The sequence below is a fragment of the Centruroides vittatus genome, unplaced genomic scaffold, assembly GCF_030686945.1.
Source record: "Centruroides vittatus isolate TY-2023 unplaced genomic scaffold, ASM3068694v2 contig_717, whole genome shotgun sequence".
Classification (NCBI taxonomy): domain Eukaryota; kingdom Metazoa; phylum Arthropoda; class Arachnida; order Scorpiones; family Buthidae; genus Centruroides; species Centruroides vittatus.
Window position 1 is genome coordinate 3,101,096 of NW_027122456.1, and position 26,615 is coordinate 3,127,710.

Consider the following 26,615-nt stretch of genomic DNA (forward strand, 5'->3'; position numbering starts at 1 on the left):
CGACGCAAACGAAACAAAACTGAGAAAAACACTCGAAACGAAAAAATTTTGACCGCACGAACTAAAAATCCAACCGTTCGCATTAACAATCAACGACCGCTCGCAACAATAAAACTCTGACAATTTGTTAGTACACAGAGTTTTATTGTTTCGTTGCCACGAAAGTTAATATTAAGAGTTTGGCCAAATTGCGTGATTTTCCCTGCATATACTCGTACATTGATGTTAACGTCAATATGTACGCAAAAACCTAATATTCTCGTATAAAAATGAATAGAAATTTCGATCTTATCATGTCCCTTACAACCGGAAAAACAATAAACTTCAAGTATAGAAACCCCAATTTTGTCTACCTTTGTAATTTAGTTAAGCAGCTGGAGGGCGCTTTAAAGTTTAGAGTATAGCGGTGTGAATTTCATATGAGATATAATGTATATATAAAACATAGCGAAAATTAACCATTTAATGTATTTATTTATTTCCATTTTGCTTTAAGAACTCTAACAATTCGTTTAGTAAATATAAAATATAATTATGACATACAAAGATAAAAAAAAACTTTGCTTTTGTCTTTCTTTTTCGCCGTTCACTCCATCGGCAGTCCTTAGACGATTCACATAATCTCGGAGACGACCTTTCCTTTGAGGCTACAGCCTCCGCAGAACAAATGTAAAATCAGGTAACAGCGTCATCTGGTGTTATCGCCACATTCATAATATAACACTTTTAAAGTAAAGAATTAATAAAAATTCGTGGCCGGCGTTAATTACATTTAGTAAATATAAAATATAATTATGACATACAAAGATAAAAAAAACTTTGCTTTTGTCTTTCTTTTTCGCCGTTCACTCCATCGGCAGTCCTTAGACGATTCACATAATCTCGGAGACGACCTTTCCTTTGAGGCTACAGCCTCCGCAGAACAAATGTAAAATCAGGTAACAGCGTCATCTGGTGTTATCGCCACATTCATAATATAACACTTTTAAAGTAAAGAATTAATAAAAATTCGTGGCCGGCGTTAATTACATTTAGTAAATATAAAATATAATTATGACATACAAAGATAAAAAAAACTTTGCTTTTGTCTTTCTTTTTCGCCGTTCACTCCATCGGCAGTCCTTAGACGATTCACATAATCTCGGAGACGACCTTTCCTTTGAGGCTACAGCCTCCGCAGAACAAATGTAAAATCAGGTAACAGCGTCATCTGGTGTTATCGCCACATTCATAATATAACACTTTTAAAGTAAAGAATTAATAAAAATTCGTGGCCGGCGTTAATTACATTTAGTAAATATAAAATATAATTATGACATACAAAGATAAAAAAACTTTGCTTTTGTCTTTCTTTTTCGCCGTTCACTCCATCGGCAGTCCTTAGACGATTCACATAATCTCGGAGACGACCTTTCCTTTGAGGCTACAGCCTCCGCAGAACAAATGTAAAATCAGGTAACAGCGTCATCTGGTGTTATCGCCACATTCATAATATAACACTTTTAAAGTAAAGAATTAATAAAAATTCGTGGCCGGCGTTAATTACATTTAGTAAATATAAAATATAATTATGACATACAAAGATAAAAAAACTTTGCTTTTGTCTTTCTTTTTCGCCGTTCACTCCATCGGCAGTCCTTAGACGATTCACATAATCTCGGAGACGACCTTTCCTTTGAGGCTACAGCCTCCGCAGAACAAATGTAAAATCAGGTAACAGCGTCATCTGGTGTTATCGCCACATTCATAATATAACACTTTTAAAGTAAAGAATTAATAAAAATTCGTGGCCGGCGTTAATTACATTTAGTAAATATAAAATATAATTATGACATACAAAGATAAAAAAAACTTTGCTTTTGTCTTTCTTTTTCGCCGTTCACTCCATCGGCAGTCCTTAGACGATTCACATAATCTCGGAGACGACCTTTCCTTTGAGGCTACAGCCTCCGCAGAACAAATGTAAAATCAGGTAACAGCGTCATCTGGTGTTATCGCCACATTCATAATATAACACTTTTAAAGTAAAGAATTAATAAAAATTCGTGGCCGGCGTTAATTACATTTAGTAAATATAAAATATAATTATGACATACAAAGATAAAAAAAACTTTGCTTTTGTCTTTCTTTTTCGCCGTTCACTCCATCGGCAGTCCTTAGACGATTCACATAATCTCGGAGACGACCTTTCCTTTGAGGCTACAGCCTCCGCAGAACAAATGTAAAATCAGGTAACAGCGTCATCTGGTGTTATCGCCACATTCATAATATAACACTTTTAAAGTAAAGAATTAATAAAAATTCGTGGCCGGCGTTAATTACATTTAGTAAATATAAAATATAATTATGACATACAAAGATAAAAAAACTTTGCTTTTGTCTTTCTTTTTCGCCGTTCACTCCATCGGCAGTCCTTAGACGATTCACATAATCTCGGAGACGACCTTTCCTTTGAGGCTACAGCCTCCGCAGAACAAATGTAAAATCAGGTAACAGCGTCATCTGGTGTTATCGCCACATTCATAATATAACACTTTTAAAGTAAAGAATTAATAAAAATTCGTGGCCGGCGTTAATTACATTTAGTAAATATAAAATGGAGTGAACGGCGAAAAAGAAAGACAAAAGCAAAGTTTTTTTTATCTTTGTATGTCATAATTATATTTTATATTTACTAAATGTAATTAACGCCGGCCACGAATTTTTATTAATTCTTTACTTTAAAAGTGTTATATTATGAATGTGGCGATAACACCAGATGACGCTGTTACCTGATTTTACATTTGTTCTGCGGAGGCTGTAGCCTCAAAGGAAAGGTCGTCTCCGAGATTATGTGAATCGTCTAAGGACTGCCGATGGAGTGAACGGCGAAAAAGAAAGACAAAAGCAAAGTTTTTTTTTATCTTTGTATGTCATAATTATATTTTATATTTACTAAATGTAATTAACGCCGGCCACGAATTTTTATTAATTCTTTACTTTAAAAGTGTTATATTATGAATGTGGCGATAACACCAGATGACGCTGTTACCTGATTTTACATTTGTTCTGCGGAGGCTGTAGCCTCAAAGGAAAGGTCGTCTCCGAGATTATGTGAATCGTCTAAGGACTGCCGATGGAGTGAACGGCGAAAAAGAAAGACAAAAGCAAAGTTTTTTTTATCTTTGTATGTCATAATTATATTTTATATTTACTAAATGTAATTAACGCCGGCCACGAATTTTTATTAATTCTTTACTTTTTCTAACAATTCGATTAAATCTGGACTAAACGAATATTAACAATAAAGAAAGTGAAAAGTATCTCCTAAAATAAGTGAAAAGATCCATTCGTCGTTTCTGTGACGAAACCGATCAATTGTTATCTAAGTGGATCTTTGTCGGAAAATCATAGCTAATAATTATGATATTCGGCTTAAAATAGTTGTGAACTTTTAAAAATAAGTCGTGCTTCTGAGACCCCACCAGGCGCCCCGAAAGTTAAGTATGACGTATATTGAGGACGTTCTGTATTTAATAATAACGGATGAAATTTGATTCAATAATCTAGTGTCTTATATCAGGAGTCATGATAGTCAGTAGTGACTCCCCGGCAAGTAAACTACATATACAGGAATCAAGAGTTGCCGATTTTCGAGGGTCGATTTCTCCGTCCCTCAAACACTTATAGTAATTTTGTCGTTCGAAGGAAAATTGTTCTCTTAGGTAGTGTGCAAAATTTCAAGATTTTGTATAAAGCGGTTGCCGAAATATAAGCAATCGAAAATTGCAAAAATCTGCAAAAAAGCGGTATTTTCTTCACCCGGCACTGCAGACGATCGTAGAGAAACCACTGGGTCCAGAAAGCTCAAATTTTAAACTTAAGCCTTTCTCGTTATCAGCAAAACTTCCGGGTCTATAGGTCAAAGTTCATGGAGGTTTCCCATGGAGCTAATTCAGTTTTACAACTTCATTTTATGCATATAAAATGCATTTTATTCAAAATGGTACAAAAGCTCAAATTTATGCCAATTAAAACTTTCAATAACGATTTAAGTAAACGGCGTTCAGTAACGTAATTATAATTTAAAGTATATTTTGTAACAAAACGATGATATCATCTAATTTTATATCAACATTGTTTATAACGGCAATTTTTTCTACAGCGATTTTGCTAAATTCTGTCATAATAGGCCTGCAGTAACATATAAATGGACTATGTATGTTCATGTTGTCCTTATTTCGAACGGTTTGTAAATATCTTTTTTTTTTCAAATGTTTCAGCCCAGGCAGTTCTATTACACGCAGTGGTGATATTCAAAATAGTTAACAAAGGGTTCGCTAGCAGAAAATTTTTTCCTGACAATCACTGACAAACGAAATGGAAGTTTTCGCTGGAAATAAATATTGTACAATACCTTTTCTTGCGATATACACTCAAACCTGTTTTCGTGCGATCTCTTTTTTGTGCGATTTGTTTTGTGTGATTTTTTGTGCGCGGTATATGAATTTCAATCAAATTGGTATACTCACAAAAATAATTGCACAAAACACATTGCACATATAAAAAATCTCACAAAAAAAGACCGCACAAAAACAGGTTTGAGTGTATCTAATAATCAGTGGCCTATTTGGAACGTAACGAGCCCTTTTTTTTTAACTCTTTCCGCCCTGTCGGCACTAAGAGGGCCTCTTTTAGTAGGCCCATTATGGGTTCGGCCAGGCCCACAACGGGGCGACCGGGTGGTGAGGGACGGGGCCCGACATATCCGAACGGACCACCCCCCGAAAAATTCCTGGGGATTATTCGACCCGTTCGGATTCGATCCCGGGTCCCCCAGAGCGGTAGGCTGCCACCTTGACCGCTCGGCCATCCGGCCGTCAAACGTAACGAGCCCTGGCGAAGACCAGGTAACAATAGTGTATTAGTGCTGTCAACCTTTCTTTTTTTTAGGCAGAGATGTTTTTCACCCGAATGGCACAACTGATAATAGAAAATACAATATCCTTTTTATTTCGCTGTCCATAGCCCGACACGTGTTCAACAGCCACCTTGTATTATCTCGCGCACGTGGGATTGTGGGATCTCTCTTACGACCGGATCTAGTTTCAAGAACTCTCTTGAATCGATCGCGATTCAACCTCGTTTCGGTCGAGATTGAAACGGTCGAGAGAGATCGCACCAAGACATAGTCCCCGACCTTGCTCACAATCTAGATTGAAATGCTCGGTGCGAACGGGGTATAAGGCTCTAGTTTCGTAGTATTACAGAGTATAATACGTATATTTTAATATATTAAAAAAAAAACAAAAACAAAACCGCTGAGAAATGTTCCGTGTGTTTAACAAGGTTCGGAAAACTGAAAATTTTAACAACGGGTTCGGCCGAACCTGTGCGAACCCGCTGAATATCACCCCTGATCACACGGTGTGGCAGTCATATACCACAAGGCCTCTGTTCCATCTATAAAGAGATAGAATTCTGTGCTTACTACATCGGGCTAAGGATTGAGGAAATTGTAGAGTTTTAGAAGAATCCTACAATTTCCTCACTCCTTAGAAAGCAGAAGGACGCCATCGAGAGAAAATAGTGTCTCGGCCGAAACAACTTGAGAGGTTAGAAATGTACAAAGCCTTCGGGAGATAGGCGGTAGTTAACTTCGAGGGCACTATTTCGTCAGGCTGGAGAACGTATAAAAAGTTATAAGTGAAGGTTTCTTCTTCCAATTGTCAGACTAGTAATATTTATCACGTCTTTCTTAACACAAGCGGTATATTGTCAAATCATTAATATGATATTCATTTAAACAGCGAAAGATTAATAAATAATATTTGATTTAGATCTTTATGTGTATATTTCAAAGAACTTTAATTAAAACGAACAAAATTGAAAGCAATCGTTTTTGATTATTTCTGTCCGAGGGCACTAAGAGTCATTTAATCATATTCGTCGCGGTTTCATCAGACGTATAATAAGGCGACGGATATATATATATATATTTTTTGGCTCTTCACCCTGTAACAGTGGCGTAGCTAGGGTTTTTTAAAACTCTTTCCGCCCTGTGGGCACTAAAAGGGCCTCTTTAAGCAAGCCCATTATGGTTCGGCCAGGCCCACAATGGAGCGGCCGCATCGGGCTCCTGGAAATCGATAGGCCCATGGGACCCCAAAATCACAGGAAAAAAAAGACCTGAAAAATTTTTCACGGCAATCAAACACCGTATAGCAATTTGTTCATCAATTTAATTTTTCGGAAGAATCAACTCATATTTTCTGCTCGTGTTATTTTAAATATTTTACGATTGAAAAAATTCTGTGTTTTCTTATGTTATTAATTATTTGACTAAAATATTTGGGAATATTTTAAATACGAAAACCTTAAAATATATAAACTACGAATTTGATAAAAGTCACAGCTGACAGTAATTTGAATTATCTTTCAACATGGCGGATTGAGGCATGCGCGTGAAAATAGACGCACTCGAGTAAACACAAGATTCATGTGTGTATGTTTGTTTACCCTAAGTATAGACTGACTGAGGTAACATGCGTAATCGATTATTTTACTCTAAGGCAAATTATAAATTTAATAATATTTCATTAACATTCATTAAAAAGTTTATTAAATGATTCACCACGTGCTCCTACTATATACTCACTCGTATATGTACAATATCTACACACACAGAAACATACATCCACAGATTAATAATACAATGCATTTCTTAATCTGTGGATGTATTAATAATGTATACATCTATACAAGTTGAATTTTTTCTAGTACAATATATAAAATAAATGAATTAAAATATAGATTTACTGAATCTTATAATCTCTGTTGATAAAAATTTGTATTTGAAAGCTCATCCCAAAAAAATTGTGTTTGGAAATGTCTGTCATACATGTCTCTCTAAAATAATTTAGTAAAAAACATGCTTGTAAATAATTACAAAAAGTTAGTACATAGTCATTGTATAATACACTCTATTGTGAATCATAGTTTGTTAATAAGTAAAGTGTAGCTAATAATTAAGTTTTAATCAAATTATTTCTAACTTAAAAGTTTACATGAGAATTTATGTATAGCAATTAGATATTTATAAGACAATATACAGTCACATTAATGTAGTGAAATTGTAAAGTTTGTAAAATGATATTAAATTTACATGTTAGAACCATTGAAATCATCACCATTGAAAAAATTTTCATGTTCTCTGAGCTATCAGTGGTGCATTATTCTATGGGCATAACGGGCAATTGCCCGGGGCTCCAAACAAATTTGGCACTACCTGGGAGAACTTAGATTGCCAACGTGGCACAGGCACAGTGCAGAACTTAAAAGACAAACATGTATTCTTGGGACTCCTCCTAAAAGATTTCCCTGAAGAAATATGTCTTAAGTCAACATTCTTCATAGGGCCCCTAATTCTAATTTGCCTGGCTATAATATGTTACTGTGGGCCCTTTTTTCTATCAATTTACATTCATTTCATATCAGAAAATCTAAATTTGCTTTTTGAATTGAATTTGTTTTAAGTATTAATGCTAATTTAAATTCATTATTTTTAACTAAACTACATTTACATAAATCCTAGATAATTTCAAAAAACCAAAAAATTGTCAAGTTTTTCAAAAAAATGAAAAAAACACCAGCAAATGATTATTTGCTGTTTATAATGCTATATACTATAAGAGTTACTTTTTTTATAATACTATTTAAGCATTATAAAAAAAAAAGAAACCCTTTTTGTTAAAAATTTTATAATAAACTGGCAAAAATTTTTGCTTTTTCTTGTTTGATGTTTCTGGTTATGCCACTAGTCATTTTTATATATTTTGATCATTAATGAAAACTTCCAAATTTGAATCAAATATTGAATACAATAATCCCTCTATGCAAGTTCACTTTAATATGTTTGAAAAATTTTTTAATTTTAAGTAATTATCTTTATGGAAATAAATGATAGTTATATCAAAAACTGTAACCTTATTGCTAAACTAAAGTTTTTACCCCAGTAAGAGTAAAATACTGTATTTGAGAATATGGAACAGTTCTTTATTTTAAATGGCTTTCCATGGCTCCATTTATGTTTCCATAGAACCAATTATTTGTGTAAATGGAAGGATAATTGTACTGTATTATAAAATTTTGCCATATTGAAATAATATAAGAACTTTTTGAGCATTTTTAATTGTTTGTCTTTAGTATTCATACAATAATTTAATGTATACAAAATATACCTAAATGCATAAAGAAATGCTTACTGGAACTGAATAACATCAAATTAAATAAATCTACACCTTTCAAGGGTCCAGCGTAATGTTTATTTCTATAAAAACATTTTTGATCCCTTTAAGAGATCTTCTTCAGTTATTCTTTACAAAGAAACGAACGAGAAATTCAAATTTAAAAAGAACAAATTTCAAAACACAGTTATACATCTAACGGTAATACATAAATCCGTTCTTAGTAACATTATAACAAATGTAAAAATATAAGCAAAAATACAAATAACAACTAACGATAATAAAATTAACAAGCGTATACAAATCACTTAAAGATAAAAATAAAATGAAGACAGAAATAAACCAAATTGGCATCTGTGGAGTTGTAAAAACTACGTCAGTTTTTTTCATAGAATGATTTCCAGGCTGTGGATAAACTGTCGGCATCTCTATGATTAATGCATTGTGAGGTGAGCTGTGCTTTGTGTATTTCCATTTTTTCTAGGTATCTCACTGCCTGTGCTGATCTTGTAGGTTTAATAATTACCACCAGGTCCCAATAAACTGTGACATCCTGTTCCTTGGCGAACGCAGCGAGGACCGTACTATTAATGCTTTTATTTACTGTGTATTTATGTTCTTCAATCCTTTTTTTTCAAACTCCTCATGGTAGCTCCTATGTATACCAGGTTGGAGTTAAACCTGTTATTTTTCAAAAGTATAGAGGGATCAAAAATGTTTTTATAGAATTAAACGTTATGCTGGATCCTTAAAAGGTGTAGATTTATTTAATTTGATATACCTAAAATTAAAAACCTTAAAAGAATTGAACTAATAAATTTCATATATACCAATACACTTTCATAAAACAATCTTGTTTATTAAAAATATGTTGTCGTTTGAAGATGAGCATTTATAGCTCAAAAATGCTATACATTCAATATTTTATAATGATAGATTTGAGTTTTTACAGATCTATTGCTTTATTTTTTATTTAAAAAAAATTTTAAGAATAATTAAATACAATTTTTAATTATTTTTACTTAACTTTTTTTTTTGTTAAGTAAGTATATTGTTATCACAAATACATTATTTTTCAAATGTAATTAACAGTTTTTAAATTTAGGTATTAAGTGAATATTTTTCTTTGTCTATTATTAATAATAATGTGGCAACTTTGGTTTGAAAAGTCTAGATAAGTTTGGTCTTTTCTTCTGTACAGTTGTATTTAAAATCCAATATTTGTGAAAGGTACAATATTTAGATAAATATTGTATATTCATCTAAACATTGTATCTCAAAATCACAAATACTGGATTTTAAATACAGTAGATTTGTAAGTTGTGAAATGTTTCATCCAAGTGTTTTGTCACAACAGGCCAGGATGCATTTACCCCATGAAATTTTGATACCTGGAGTAAGCACACCTTTGTCAGTGGGATAAATGCACCCATTTGTGTTCTATATATAGACTCTTTAAGATTAGTCTGCATGTGGCAGAATAAATCACTACATTAACAGTTGATTCCATCATTGTGAAATTTTCAACAAAGTCAAATATCCAATATTGAACAACTTGTCATTATTGACTTTGATAAGCATAGAGTAAAATTTATCTATCTTGTCAAGAAGAAATGTCGAAAGAACATGTGTGTTTTTTGTTGGCCAGATACAAAGGATTAATCAGACATTCTTCTCTACGACATTAGCGAGGTTGAGGCCGAAGTTTTAAATGTGAAAATATGTACGTCGGACATTCAGCGCCACTTTCCTGTAAGCCTAGAAGTTTGACAATGGCGTTTGGAATGTCGAACATGATTCCACTGACATTCCAAACCCCATTGACAAACTTCTAGGCTTACAGGAAAGTGGTGCTGAACGTTCGACGTACACGTTTTTGCATTTAAAACTTCGGCCTCAACCTCGCTATTGTCAAGTTTCTTCTGAAAATGTGCTATGTTGGAAGATATAGTTTAATTACTTCTGGTTACAACTTCAAGTATACTAAAACCTGAAATAAGATGATTCAAAAGTAGTTGTAAACTGTCTTTTCAAGAGAAAGTTACTCTCAAGCAATTTTGTCTTGTTTTGTAAATCACTTTGCATTTCTATTGTAATTAGGAACATAAGTTACAAGAAATAATGCCGATATTTACTGTTGCCTTTTAGTGTACCATCATTACTTCATTTGCTATGTCTGTACTTGCAGGGAGTGTACTAAAGTCTATACACAAATGAAAAGTTACTGTCACAGCTTTGGCATACTTGTGCAGCATTTGATTTTATTTGCATTTTTCATAGCTATACAGTGGAGGGTGCACTTACCAACACTATTGTTGATGAGTGCACTTCATCAGTCCACATTATCTCAGATAATAAGGGTTCTTTCTATTGGGTTGTTCGGAAAGTAATTTCGTTTTTTCCATAGAAAAATAAACGAAATATTCTTATATTAAATAAATATTTTATTGAATTATATATTGACCATTCTGGTCAAATACTTGTTGTCATTGTTTCTGGTAGTAGCATGATTTCACATTCATAAAAATTCTGATCGCTGTTTACAAAAAACTGATTCAAGTGACTTTTGACATTGTCATTTCAAGTAAATGTCTTACAGTTAAAAAAAAATTTGTATAGACCGGAACAAGTAATAATCTGAGTGTGCCCGATCTGGCGAATATGGTTGGTGTGATAACACATTCCATCTAAGCTATAACAGTTTCTGACAAGTTACCAAACTTGTGTGAAATTTGGCATTATCATGGTAAAACACTACACTTTGTTTGTTGATCAATTCTGGCCTTTTCTGTTTGATGATATTACTCAATTTGTTTACTCAATGGCAGTACACTTTCGAATCAATTGTTAAATTGTCTGGTAAAAGCTCAAAAAAAAATTTCTTTAAAATCCAACCATAGAGAGCCACTCTCGTTAATAACATGTGGAACCCATATATTGAGCTTTGAAATGAAACCAATTTGTTTTAAGTAATAATAAACTGTTCAATTTAACAGATTTAATCTCTTAGTGATTTCACGTGTTGTTATACGGCAGATTGCTTCAATCAGTATCTTTATTTTGTTTTCATTGGCTTCAAATGGCAATCCAGAATGTGGTGTATCTTCGATATTAAAATTGCCAGAATGCAATTTTGTAAGCCAGTTTTGGCACTGTCTTTCTCTCAACACATCTTTAAACATGTGCCACAATTTTTTTCTTGTTTGAACATTTTGATTTTTTAGTTATGAAAAAGCAAAATATGCCAAAAATGATGCTTTTGATTTTCCATATTTGATGGGTCACTGAAAAAAAAACAATTGTACAGAATCAAACAAAATTTTTTTCAAATAAGCCTTAAAATGTCAGCTATCGAAGTATGTAATGAAAATGTGGTTTAAAATAAAATTGGCTGGTAAAAATACATCTAATTCCTCTAGTAATAAAAAAACGAAATTACTTTCCAAACAACCCAATACTATATTGCATAATTATTAGCATTAGTACATAGAAAATTAATTTTAAATTTGTGCATAAATTTTCTTAATATCAATAATTTTTATTTGCTTATTTTCTGGTGCCATAATTATTAAAATAAAAATACATAAAATAAAAATTAACGACTGAAAAATAAGTATGTTTATAAAGAAATTTGTCTTCAAATTCTACTTTTTGCAAATCAAAAGTTCACCTTTTAGCATACTAAGTATTTCTAGAAAATTTTTTTTCTCAAGCTTTTCAAGTAATAAAAATAAAATCAAATGTAAATTGTTAACAAATTCAAAATTTTATTGTAATACAAAGATGTGCAGGAAATATTTCATAATCACATGTCATCAGAAAGTTAAATTCTGTATGTATTGTACTTAACTTAATCTATAATGGTTTTCCTGCAGCATATGTTGGTAGTATCATATACATATTCATGAAATAATTTTGACAATTTTCAAGGATAACTGCTGCAACAGAACCATTATAGAATTACATCTATCAAATATTCATGATTTGAAGGATCAATAGCATATTTCTTTCGTATAATTTTATTTTTGGTAAACTTCTTTAATGGGTTTCTCATTGGAGAATATGGTGGCAGAAAAAGTAGCATATGCCTTGTCTGACCAACAAGATCACACACTTTGTAGGTGTTGTGGATGCTTTTGTTGTCCAAAACTAATCACACTTCCTTCAGATTATCAACTTTCAATTTCTGAAGTAATCTCCAAAAAGTTGCAAAAAATATTTATAGTAACCATAGAGGACGTGTAGAACCGTAGATGACTTCATGACATACTATTCCTTGAATGTTTTAGGGAAACATTTCATCCTCTAACCATTGACACAGTCACACAAGCAGTGTATTATCTTCTGCTTACATCTTTGCTAAAAATGCCAACTGAATCCTGCTTTATTGATGGATATTATATTTTGTTGCACTTCTGGGGAATTTTGAGAGAAGTGTAATGCATACAATTTGCACTCATCAATTGATTTTTGATAATTTTAATGATCAACTTGCAATAACATACATTTTAATGTGATCCGTAACCAGTGCAATGTGTTCCTAATGGAACTTGTGCTTAATTTCACATGTTCCAATTCCAGAATCTTCCCATGAATGCTCTTTAAAGTTATGGATGGATTTTCTTCAATTACATCTTCAATTTTGTTTAATATCACTGCACTTAATTTAGCATTTCTTTTACCACCACATTTATTATTTTTTTTAAAGCAACATACCATTTTTGTTGATCTGATTTAAAAAGGACTTTGCAGTGTTTTTATTGATGCCTGCAATTCCAGCTGATTCACTGATTGTTTTATCATCCTCAGTTTATTATTTAGTCTTTTTTATTAGAACTGATATGACTGTAAGCAAGTGTGTGATTATTACAAACAACAGGGGTCCTCTTGGTGCACCACTGATCGAAAGGAAACAACTTTTCCTGTTTAGAACGTGGACAGAGACAATAAATTTATGTATTTGGTGAAAATGCAGGGTTGGCGGGGCAGAGATGGGTCCAACAAACGAGACATTCTACCAGAACACTAGCAATGTGTTCCTTTTTCTTTGATAAAGAAACAGAAAGCAACACTGGAAAATTTTCCAAAAACCTTTTCTTAATTAAAATTCATGTTTTTTATTTATATTGTGTCATGTCTTCAATTTCTATACTACTAATGAATTAGCAGTCACATAAGGTGAGAATTTTATTGAATTCACATTAAAATTTTTTTATTCGATAAACTTGGCACCCTTAAGATTCATATGTTTCTGATGATATTATATGCATTTGCCAGCATGAGTGTGTTGGCTGTGGACTTCCATAACTTGAGTCAGCAGATGATATCATAACTATCATAGTGATTTTCAGATTGATTAATTTTTGGGATTTAAAATATTTGGAATTTAATATGTACAAAAACATTTAATCGAATAAAACTAAATCACTTACTCAAATTATCACTGGTAGAGATTGGATTGAACAAAGCTTATGATTCACCTTTTAATTGTTGTACAACTCCTGTTTTACAGTATGTATCCAGAAACAGATGACACAAAATTAATTCCAAATTAAAACTGTTGCTATGGAAACTCTGACTGTAACTAACTATTTCAGACATTTAAAGCTAATAATCTGGAGCAGCATTTCTCAAACTTTTTGCTCACACGAACCAATATATTTGTTTGTAATGGTTTCATGATCCAAATGTTTATAATACAGTGGAATTCTGATACAGTGAATAGGCAAGGGACTACTAGTTTAGTTCATTGTATCCAAAGTTCATTATAACCGCATATCAAAAGAATGATTAAAATGCATTGAAAGATGCAATAATTCACTCAATATTCAGTAGAACTACATTTATGAAGCACCTTTATTGTCCTTTATGACTATCTAATTTTGTACAACTTTGAAAAATTTCTAATTTACTTTTGTTTGTAATTCTTAATGAAATTTTTATTTAGCACTCTCTAATTGACAAACATTGTTTGAGAATATATCTGCATTTGATCCTTCTTAAAGTTTGGCAAGTCCCCACATTCGTATTATTTGCAGTGCTTTCTGGCCTCTTCAGTACTCAGAATAGGAACAATTACTTCACACTCATCATTTTCTTCCTCCTCCATTTTTTCTTCTGGGACAATCACAGATCACAAAATTTCTTCATCTGTAAGGACTCCTCCTGTAGCAAGATTATTGTCAAAGCTGCAAATGCGACTGAATACAAAAGGGTGAAGAATTCTAGGTTAATGAGGAATGTGTCAAGTATAAATCAATTTATGTTTAAATGAAAATTCTCTCATTTAGGTACAATATAAAACTGAAATTTATATTGTATAAATGACAATATATAAAGAATTCATCACTTAAAAATGAAATTTAATTAATTATTAAGTACCAATCAGAAATGAAAAAATGAAATAAAATATTAGGGATATATATAAATATCAGAAATTAATTTTACAAAAATCAAAAATTGAGATTTTACAAAATCAGAAATTCTTCACTTAAATTTCATTTTTAAGTGATGAATTCTTTATTTATTGTTATTTTCTAAAAATCATATGTGATCAAATTTTGAATAAAGATTTCTTATATTGAACCATATAAATAATTGATGTAAAATAATTATATAAAATATTATTAAATTTATTTTAATTGTTAAGAAATAAGTATTATTTTGATAAATGTTATGAAAATTCAAAGATTAGCATGGATTTTGCCCTATCAATTCAAACTTTTGAATTGGTGGGCCAAATTGCACATTACGTGTGGCCCAGCTACCTATAACTACAAGTATTTTGTATATTTCATGTACAGTATACAAAAATTAGACATATTTCTATCGTCAAATATGTTTGTCAGCCTGATTTGGTCCAAGGGCCATAGTTTGGGCATCACAATTAAAATTCCTTGAAAGTCAGATTACAGAATAACTTAATCTCTGTATTACTGTAATGTGATTAAAATTTTCAACAGTTGAGCAAGTCACTTGTACTTTGGTACTTGAACTGATTTGGTATTTGCTATTGTCTGAGCTCATAAGAATCACATCTCAGAACTCCTAGTATTCGAACATCTAGTGCAAGTTCTTGAGAACAACAAAAACTTTTTGTGGGGAAATAGTTCTCAATTTTTCCATTCAAATATATCCATCCTTATTTGAAATCACTTTAGATTCATTTGGATCAAGTCTAGTAATAAAATTTTTTTTATGTATGTAAAATTTTAGTATAAAAAATGAATGTAATTGTGTGACATTTTATCTGGTATAGTTTAAAGATTAAAAAATATAATAAAATCTATTCAAAAGGGAAACCTGCCAAACAGAAAAAATAATTTGGTACTATGTACTTCTAGTTTACACAGGTTTTACTGCATATAGTAAATTATTAATGATAAAATATTTAAAAAATTATGATCTGTTTAAGAATATGTATCTATTGCATAAATACAAGGTTAAAGTTGCTGATTGTTTTAAAATTTATTTAATTATTATTACCTGTTTATTTAATTTATATTACATATTTATTACAAAATGCAACATGGTTCTAATTAATAAATTGATTAGAACAGTTATTAGATCAATTCAATCTATTAAAAAACTTAAATATGAAAACAATAATAATTTATGAAAGAAGACATGATTTGTTTATCATCATCAGCACAAATTTCGGGAAAGTAGACCATAGTTTAGTTGTTCTGATCTTAGAATCCATTCAGTAACTGGTTTGCCTCAGTTTCTGTACAAACCACTGACAACTGGCAAACTTGATAAAAACCACAAACAATCAAATACCAACAGAAAAAAGTGGATAGAGCTAACGTTTTGCCTATGTTGAACGGACATCATAGGCTAAAAAATTGATTTTAATATTTAATTCATTTAAAATTGTTTCATTGGTTTTATCATTATTTCTCATGTGTTTAGTGTTTTCTAGACATGTCTGCAAAATGCAATCAAAGATACTTATATTACACACAACTGACAAAGTTTGAGAAATGCTACATCATTGGGCTGAGGGAAGCAGTATGACCATCCATTGAATTGCTCACCATCTGGATCATTCTGATCTGACTTGAGAGCAGGTGTCAAGAGCAGTGCACATATATGATGGGCAAGCTCTGGACACCTCAAACAGACTACCAGGAGAGATGATTGTCTGATTGTGACACAAACACAAACAGCTGTAACAGTATCTTTGTTTATGATCCAGAAACAGGCGGAAGATTTGCTATATAACCCTGTCTTTTCCCATCCATTGACAGACAATTAGCAGGGGTAAATTTGCATGCCTAGTGACCATTACACATCCTGCCATTAGCAATCCAAATTCAACTTTGCAGTGAATCATGATAGAGAAGCATGAACTGGTACAAAATGGCAGTGTATTGTCTTTATTGTGATGAATCCTGGTTCTGTTTAGTAATAGACAACCACTATGTTAGTGTAGAGGACCACTAGTGAGTGCTTTAATCCCACTTTACTGTCAAGTAGCATACTGCCCCTGTATGCTGGTTCGGGGAACCATCTCGTATAAATGTTGGTCATGCTGAATGGTAGTACAAGGGGCATTAATGGCAGGGCAGTACATTCAAAAAATCCTTTTATGGGATGGCTGCAAATAGCCATTTCAGGAAGATAGTGCTCAGCCACACAGCTAGGGTTTTTCAGGAATGTCTCTGTCACATTGTCACACTTATTCAATCTTCCTAGTCTCCAGATTTGTTGCTCATCAAGCATTTATGGGATTAGATGGATTTCCAACTTTGAACATCTAAGAATGTGAGAGATCTGGAGTAGCAGTTGCAACATCTGTGGGAAAATCTGTTGCAGGATAGTATACAATTCACAGTATCCAGGCAAAAGGAAGTTGTACACAATATTAATGGTTCCGTTAAATTGTACTATTGTTCCATATGAACAGTAAGTAAATTTTTGCAATATCATAGCAAAGAGACAATAGTATTCTGATATAGTAATCACTTATTACCATTGTCATTATGTTTGCACTAATAAAGTTTCATTTGATTCCAAAGCGCTTGCTAGTGACAGAATTGATAAAACACAGAACACTGGTAGTTAGTCGCCGGTTCGTGCTTTTCCAGCGGGGGCAGCGTGGCGTTTTCCGGGTTTTCTTTGCGTTTCCAACACCTAGATGGGCCAGGTAGTCATAAAAGTTCTTCACGGAAACACCTCTTCCTTGGCAGATCATCCATGTGTTGCATTGATTTATCCCATCAATCCAATCCTACGATACCACCGCCTCCTTGCTGTCTAACTTTTTTGTACGGGTACCTTTTAAATCATTTCACTCTTCTAATTAAGTTTATTTCCCTTTGAACATTTATTTAATAGATTACATATATTTCAAACAAAATTAAAATTATATCTGTTCACTTTCATATAACGTTAAATAGTTTTGAATACAAATAATAGCCTAATTCATCTACGAATAGTGCCATTACATCAGAATAATTTCAATTTTGCACAAAATGTAATCTCACATAAAATTAAATAAATTGTTTATGTTCTTTTTATAATTAAACGTAAAAGTTGGACATTTAATTGTCACATTTTTGTTAATTAATTAATGTATTAATAAAAAAATTTTGAGATAAGGAAACATGACAAAACTTTCATCGCATTGCTTAAGAACCGTATAAATATATAGCAAATCTATAAGTAATTGAAAAACTGTTTTGTTAAGAAACGTTAGATGGCAGCACTATACATATTCGCGATTTTATACTCATTCGTTAGTCCTTTCACTACTGAAGGGAAAAGCCAACTTCAGGTTTATTTTTTTCTGCTGGAGGAGATAATTTTGTCGTGTTGATTTTTAACAATTTGCCTCTTTTGAATCCATCATTACATCATAAAATAGTCTGATAAATGTCTGCATCGTTCTCTAATTGAATTTACAAAATATTTATCACATATTTATCATAACTCCATCAATATTTTCCTTTTAAATTAATAAGATGAAAGTTTTCTGCAACTAGTTCTATTTTATTCTCGGTTCGATTACTTAGAGGAACCGTTTGTTCTTGTTAATAATGTCTTCAAGGTGTATTTTATCTACAGATCTACGCGTGCTTTGACTTTTAAAAGAATGAAAACGGATTAAAAATTATTACAAATTATTTTGAAACTAATTTTCTTCTAAATCTTGTAAATGCCTTTGTTTAATACCTCATACTTAATTCGAAAGTGCTCTTTATATTATAGGCTTACGATTACTTTCTTTCGAATTGGTAAATATCCAAATTAAAAATGTCTTACAAATTTTAATTTAAAAATCGATTATTTTGAGATTGAGTCATCTATTTAATTATTTGAATAGGGTGTGATTTTTTTTAATTATCACATTTTAATATTAAGTAAACTAATTATTTCATTTTAGATATTTCTCTGATGGCAAAAATAATCTTCGGATTTTCCGTTTGTGATGTAACATCTTTATTATACCCTAGTGATTTTTAATTTTGTAAAGTAATTGTTTTAAATTTTAGCTAAAAATTTATTTTAAATTAAGTAAATAAATACTTTTATTTATTGAAATATATTAAGGTTTTGATTGTAAAACTATTAACAATGAAAATACCAATTTATGATATTAGCCTATATGTTTTCTTATAATTTAATTATTATAATGGATTTTTTTCTTTATATCATGAGCTTAAGAAATTTAAATGTTGTATAAATGTGTTTTATCCAAAAAAAAATTGCGGCCATCCAGTGGACGAGTGGATAAAACCAGTGAACACTGGTCGTGGTTTTGCGCCTCGCCAACGTGCTGGCCACGTGGAGTTTTCAGAATTGTCTTCACGTTTGTAACACCTAAATAGGGCCCAGATCCCAAAGAAAATACTCTCGGGAGTCATTTTCCTCTCGGCAGATCGCCGACGTGTCGCGTTGTCATTATCAGATAAAACAAACATTTAAAAAATTACCGATTACATAGAAAAAATGCAACATATAAAATGAATCTTATTTTAATTTTTGTGTTATTACATTATTTTACAAATAGTTATTTATATCGTAACTTATAGAAATTATTTTCAAATTGTACAATTCATCTTTATCTAATGACTGTGAACTAATAGTTAGACACACTTGATAATATTTTTGCTTGTAATAAAAATCATCAGATATATCTTATTTTAAATAATTTGTACTGTAAATTTATTTTATTATACAAGCATTTTTTAAAATAGCTTTTTCTATAAGTTTACTATTTTTTTTTAGAATAAAATGTCTCTTTTTGGAATTTTAAGAAGACTGACCGTTTCTGTTAAACCTCATTTAATGAATATGAAAAATGGTAAGCTTTACGTTTACAATATTTCAAATTAAGAAATTAGTTAAGAGTTAAACAAATTGATAAGATTTTAATAATCATAAATATTTTCACTTGAAATTAAACTTTAATTCAAATTTGATATGCAATAGTTAATCCTTTTTTAAATTATTCGAATGGCGAAGTTTGTTTTTTGGTACGCTCATTAATTGATGAATGTACTGTACAGTACTTAAAACTTTGCTCATGAATCTCTAAAAAATTAGAAGAGTTGTATGATGCAATCAGCGAAACAATTTAGATTTCTCTATCTGTTTACATTATTTATCAAATGAAGCTCATTCATTATACAAAATTATGTTTTGCCTTTCAAACTTTTGTCTTTGTTTCCTGTTTGAGCTGAATGAATATAAATAATAATGATTCAATATATATTTTATTCAACTTGCTCAACTTTTACAGTTAAAAATATAAGAAGACTAAAAATTTTCATGGAAAACGAATGCATGTTTCAACATAAATAACCCATGTAATCCATTTATTCTCTTGTTCTTGGAATATCTCAAGAGGAATCGAGTATAAAATGGATGAAGTTATTTGTCGATTTTTTTTATAGATGAACATGTCCTAGTAATAATCCATTGTTATTTATAATTAATGGAGAAATCGTACATTTGCAGATTGCTATCTAAAACAGGGATCATTTAGAGAAAGAGCTATCGTTTAATGGTGGATATATAAACATTGTTAAGACGTATTTATTGTTGTAAGAAAGATACATTTATCAAAGAATTAACGCAATTTTAATTTTTAATAGTCATAATAATTATATATTCAATTTTTAAAATTAATTGTTACTTAGGATAATCGCGTAGTACCGGTAATATTATGGAATAGATTTTTTCCCCCGAGGAGCAAATAAACGTAAAAGTTTTTTTTACCGTATTATTGATTTTTCCGGTCACGATGGCGTGTCGATCTAATTAATTACGTACGCGCTCTTGAATTTTCGTAACGCATTTCTCTTTTCTGTGCTGCCGTTAATTAGTGTCACGAGCGAGGACAATGGAGTCATAACAACACACAACAAAGAATGCCACAACGCTTATTTATTAAACATGATAGAATTGCGTCTGGATTGCGTGCAACTGACTTTTGTGACTGCAGTCCGGTGCGAGGTCGGAATCATCTGCGATCATTCCCACGCACTTTTGGCTTTCCCTTTCCAGGAAGTTAATCGTTAACTTATGAAGGGACCTTTTGCTAACTGTAATATGGAATCTGTAATCATTTTATGGAATTTTATTAGAGTCATTAATTTTCTTTTCGAATGATTTACACCATTGCTGCTTTCTTGTTTATTGTTTAATAGATTTTTAATCATGTAGGATGTAAATAAACTTTTATATCCACATTTTAAAATTTAAAGTTGAATTTATGTCGACATGTTTTAAGTCTGTACAGTGCATCGTAGTTCTTTTGAATAAAATGAATTTAAAACTTTATTCTTTAATGTTGGTAATATTAATATATATAATTAATAAAACCACTCGATAATTACTTCAAATATCTAACCTGAATGGCAGGAAATGATGGCCTGTCCGACTACTACTGCCAAGTTACTTGTTATTATTTAACCTTAATAGCCCTAAAAGGAATTGGGCTGTTCGTTTGATATTTGAGGTAATAATAATAAGTTACTTTTAATGCAAAATTCAAAATATCAACAAAGGGAACTTACCTCACTCTCTCGGGATATTCTAGAAAATTACAAAATATTCAATGAAAATATATAGCATAAACTAAATAGTTTAAATCATCGTATAGTCTGACTACATACTGTAAGTCGAATAAAATTATTTAAAAAATAAAACGAAAACTTTCAGTTGTAGAACTAGAAACAAAAATTCTTTCTGGGTATAGAGAAGAAGATAATTTTAACGTAATGATAAAGTTCTTATATCCAAATTTTATAAATTATTAATGTATTTTATTACGCTACATTAGCGATAGGAAAAATATCTAAATTATTATTACGTCAATTATTAAGTATACTGTATAGAATATATTAATAATTAACAGTATAATAAATAATTGATTTTTTTCTCTTATACGAAATTTCATCTGCAACAATATATTCAAGTTTATAAACTGTGGAATAAAATCCATTTGAATCAACGGGGAATTAGATAAATTTGAGTGTGACCACGAGATAAACATTTAAAGATTAGGTATTGAACTAGAATCACATGAAAATAATCAAAATAAGATTATTAAAATGGTTTGGAAACTAAGAAATAAAATTGTTGGATGATTTTATTTTTCTGATCTGTTCTAATGTGGATGCTAACTTATTTACTTTATAACTTTAATCATATGTTTTGAAACAATAGAGCTGTCAAGAATTGAAGTAAACTGTAATAAAATGGCCGAATCCCTTTGAACTCGATTTGACACTGGGTTCTTCTAGTAGAAATACGATCATACAGAATATATGATAATTACGATTTTCATGATAGAATTATTTAGAACTGGTGTTTTTGAATCTATTATTTCAGTCTAGGAAATGTATCACGTCTGAAGACGACGCCAAGTTTAGATTAATATCGCTTATAATGGGTTGCCTAGATAATGGGTATAAAAATGAATTGCATTTCCTCCATGCAAAGTCCGAAATGAATTACGCTCATGTACATTTTAAAAGTTTTATGTAGGCCTATTTTTATTTCATAAATAAAAAAAAAATTCGATAATCTCTTTATTTTAGATTCTTTTGCTTAATTATTTTAAATATTAAGAAAGTTTTTAATTTATAGTTTACAAAAATCTGATATGATATTTGATTCTAAGATTGAATAACCGTAAATAAAAATAAAATATATAGGCTATATTTTTTATTTATTTATTTATTGCGGCCTATTATACATTTAAAAAAATATCTTATAGATACAAATATATATATACAGTATATTTGTAATTATCTATATATTTATAATTTAGTCAAGCTCTTTGCGTTTAGTACCAAAAACAATGTAGACGACGGAAGGATGTGAATGGTTCGTTACTGTTATAAAATATCGGACATCTGCAATTATCAAATGTATCGAGATGTGTGACGCGTTAAACGAGCGTGTAAGGAGAGTGTGGATTGGCGGTTGGTCGAGAATGAAAGACCAATGAAGAGCCAGTGATCGTTAACCGTATCAATATTTCAGAAGGTGACCTGGCTCTTGTATTATTCAAGCGTTCTCTTTGGTCTCCCGGACAATTGCTTGTTTTTTAGTCAAAAGGGGCGTTAGATAACTATCGTTAGATGATTTCGTTTTTTATATTCCGTTTCCTCGTTTGAAAGAGATAATAATATAAATTTATTTTAGTACTGTAATAAAAATACAAATTAAAATGAGGTTATTTTATTGTTTAAGCTCACTCAGAATGATACAAATTTTATTTTCAACAGTATCTAAAAAGTTTAACTGCTTTTCGTTTTATCCTATTTTTAAAATGTTTAACATATACATATGATTAATAAAAGAAGTAAAAGTATCAATTTTAGAATTTTGAAATATTGATAAGCTATAGGCATATATTCTATAACTGATATGTAATTATTACATAAGTTATACAGTTCATCTGTTATGCAAGATTGGTATATTTATTATTTAATTAAATGTTTAAAATACTCAATATTAATATTCAGAATTAAATAGAGTATTATTCTCTGTTTAATTTTGGATATTATCGTTAGCATGTTTAGTTTATAAATTTTTAAGTACGTAACATTATTTATATATATAGGCTATTGATATTAATATCCTGTTGTAATTCTTATATGCTGTAAGCCGATTTATAATTACAATAGTAAATTCATTTCTTTTAGAATATATCCGAGTGTTTCTATTTAAAATGTGATTACATTTTGTTAGATTTTCAAAAAAATAGCTAACGATATTAAAAGGCGCTGCCTAATTTTATAAATATATTTCTTGGAATTTTCGTTTTACACTTTTTATATTGGACTATTGGTGTTTGTGCGCATAATTATTACTGTTGAATTTAATTTTGTGATAATTCTCACGAAAGTTATCCCTATAAATATCGATTTATATATTACGTGTCGGCATGGGGCAATTTTATCAATCATTATCGGTTTATTTAGGCTAACGTTTACATACATGTAAATTTTATCGATTTTTATATTTTCTTGTGTTTGAAGAGTTTAGAAATAATTCTTAAAAATGAAATTGATTTTTAAAAGTTATTTTTTATAATTATAATGTACTTAGGCTTTTATCGTATATATAATAATAAATAGCAACTGATTTTGACTTTTATACATTTTTTTTTGTACAGTATATTGGTTTTAGAAAAAAACAAACGTTTTATTATATTTTAACGTTGCCAAACAACATAATATAAAGTATTAATCTTTTTTAATAGAAATTTATAAATAAAAATTTCAGTTTAAAATAATAGCCTAGTGTTATTGATGTTAATACATAAGTAATGTTTGGCTAACGGTTACATAGGAATTGCATTATCCATACAGTTATTAAAATCATTCAGGACGGGGGGAGAAATATTTTTAAAAATTGATATATAATTTCGATACTTATTTAAGATTTTAGTAAGTTATATTTTTCTTTTTAGAATAATTTAATTTTTTATGAAAATTTGGAATTATTAAGTTGTTTTATTAATTATCTTATGTTCTTGTAAAAATCACGAAGAAACTAATTTTTCCCTTTTCTTTTTATAGGAATTCAGTCTCATTTTTCGACTCTACAGCAACCACGATATTCCATCATAGAGAAATCTATAAATTTATTTTCACCTCCTAGCTTGAATAGCTTGCCTCCTATAAGTACAGTTAATAAACTATTTGATCAACAGATACGCACGGCGTTAACATTGCGAGAAATACACGAAAGAGGACCGAAAATTAAGAAAGATAGGAAAAAAAGGCCTCTGGATGGCCGACCTCAGATGAAAGGAGTGGTGGTGAGATTGGTCATTAAAAAACCTAAGAAGCCGAATTCTGCCAACAGGAAGTGCGTTCTGGTCCGTCTGTCTAATAAAAAAGAAATGCTAGCTTATATACCCGGAGAAGGACACAATTTACAAGAGCACAGTGTAGTATTAGTACGCTGCGGTCGTCTACAAGATGTTCCGGGAGTAAAACTTAAAGTTGTGAGAGGAAAATATGATTGTTCGCATGTTGTTAAAGTCACAAAAAATTAATTGCTCGTACGACATATAAAGTTTAATATAACGTTATGGAAACCAATCGAACGTTTGTAGCGTAAAGAACATTACGTTTTATAAACGACAATATGGCTTTTATAGATCGTGACGCCGATCACGTGAATTCACTCTCGGCTACAAGACATTTACATTATTATTCGGATTCTGTTTACGTTGTGAGCGATTCTATCGCTTACGTCAGTTCCGTTAAAAGCCTTCACTGACAAATAAAGTGATTTTTCCCCTCCTGTCGATCGATTACTGGCTTTGTCGTTACATCAGAGTCTGATTGAAATTTTTGTTTGGTATCTGATTTAATCTTTCCTTTTTCAAATATTTAGAATGTTTCCGAAAGGAATTTATTTTCAGCTGGAAAACAACTTAAATAAATTGAATTTTTGAAACTAAAATAGAACGTATGTATATTGCATTTAGAATTACGAAACACGATACATTAACTTGTGTTGCTATTAAGTCGACACTTCTTTTATGATTTATTTTGTTTATGAAAAATCGATGAATAATGTTGGGTAAATATCGGATCGTTGTAACATCGTATTTGAAAATCGTAAATCTCTTTTATTTCTAGTAGCGAAATGAAGAATGGGTACACGAATATACGAAAAGGACAGCCAATTCTCTAAGCGAATTTCACTGTGTTTATTAAAAAAAAAAAAAAAAAATGAATTTTACTCGAATATATCAATACGAAAGGTTTTACGATTTTCTATTTTATTAAACGTTTAAAATTATCGGAAGTTATATTCTTTTTAAAATACACAATTAACCATGGTTTATAACACATAATTTGAATATTATCATATCAAAAATTGTATTTTACTTTTTAAATTAATTTCTGGAAATATAAATCAAATATTTTAAAATTATATAGGCTACTAGCCAGAAGTAACTGTAGATCTATTTTTAGTACTGAGATTTGGTTACAATCAATAAACCCACTAGGGAACTAATAAATTCTATAGATTCATTGTAATTTCAAATACAGTCATTTACTTTATATTGTTAAGACTTATTCTCGTGTTTTATACTAGGAAAATATGTCTACAATTTATAAGAATGAAATAATTATTCCTTCAGTGATGGCGCATTTTAGAGGAAACAAGACTCAAAACTTGAAGACACTTTGGCCTTACTCTGGCCTAGAAGTAAAATTATCGATATGATTTCCGATATTCCCTGTCGACAAATGTGTCGTAATGAACTTAACAATATTGTAATTTGAGCAATTTCGATCCAATTAATCTACAGAACGACGTAGCTGTGTGTTTTGTCTATAAACTAATCATATTAAACCAATTAATGCAATTTATATTATAATTCAACAAAGGACTATTTATTTGAGTAAAAGTGCTTTTAATTACAAATTTCTATAAATTTTTAAACTAATTTCATTTGTATTTATACAATTTATGATAAAAATAGTACAGTACAGTACAGTACATGCTATTGTTGTAACCATATTAAGATATTAAAAGTTGAAACGGGAATAAGAAGTAATATATTGTATTTGATATTCCTCTCAGATTTTAATAGTATTTACACATTACCATATTATATATTTTCACAAATATATTCTATAACTTATTGAGAAACAGCAAATGAAAAGATTAACGTGAAAATTAGATTAGTCTAATGATTATATATCTAGTTTCCGTGTCTTTTAGTTGAGAATGTCAAAATTCTAACTCGAATAACTTTCACGAAATTTCTGTGCACAAACATAACAACGCCATAAAAATAACGATATATTCTGAGAAAATATTGTTTCCAGTTTATACATAAAAAAAAAAGATTTGTCGACTGGCTCTATTATCCTCTAAATAAACTTATGTTAATAA

At 30.5% G+C, this 26,615-nt stretch overlaps 2 protein-coding genes across 2 annotated transcripts in view; one reads left to right on the plus strand and one right to left on the minus strand.

The window, feature by feature from the left end:
• The window catches only part of LOC136980687 (dynein axonemal heavy chain 2-like), a 647,596-nt gene that overhangs the window by 516,698 nt on the left and 104,283 nt on the right, over positions 1 to 26,615 (minus strand). The gene's annotated exons all lie outside the window — the stretch shown is intronic.
• On the plus strand, positions 6,421 to 25,171 carry tko (technical knockout). Its single transcript, XM_067276745.1, has 3 exons — positions 6,421 to 6,519; positions 19,461 to 19,536; positions 24,272 to 25,171. Exons 1-3 carry the CDS (start codon positions 6,487 to 6,489, stop codon positions 24,751 to 24,753), a joined length of 591 nt encoding a protein of 196 aa, XP_067132846.1. The 5' UTR covers positions 6,421 to 6,486; the 3' UTR covers positions 24,754 to 25,171.

Coding starts and splice junctions, on each gene's coding strand:
- tko (XM_067276745.1), top strand. CDS start 6,487: ATGTTTGTTTACCCTAAGTATAGACTGACTGAG. Junction 6,520..19,460: donor CTAAGTATAGACTGACTGAG/GTAACATGCGTA, acceptor ATTTTTTTTTAG/AATAAAATGTCTCTTTTTGG. Junction 19,537..24,271: donor TTTAATGAATATGAAAAATG/GTAAGCTTTACG, acceptor TTCTTTTTATAG/GAATTCAGTCTCATTTTTCG.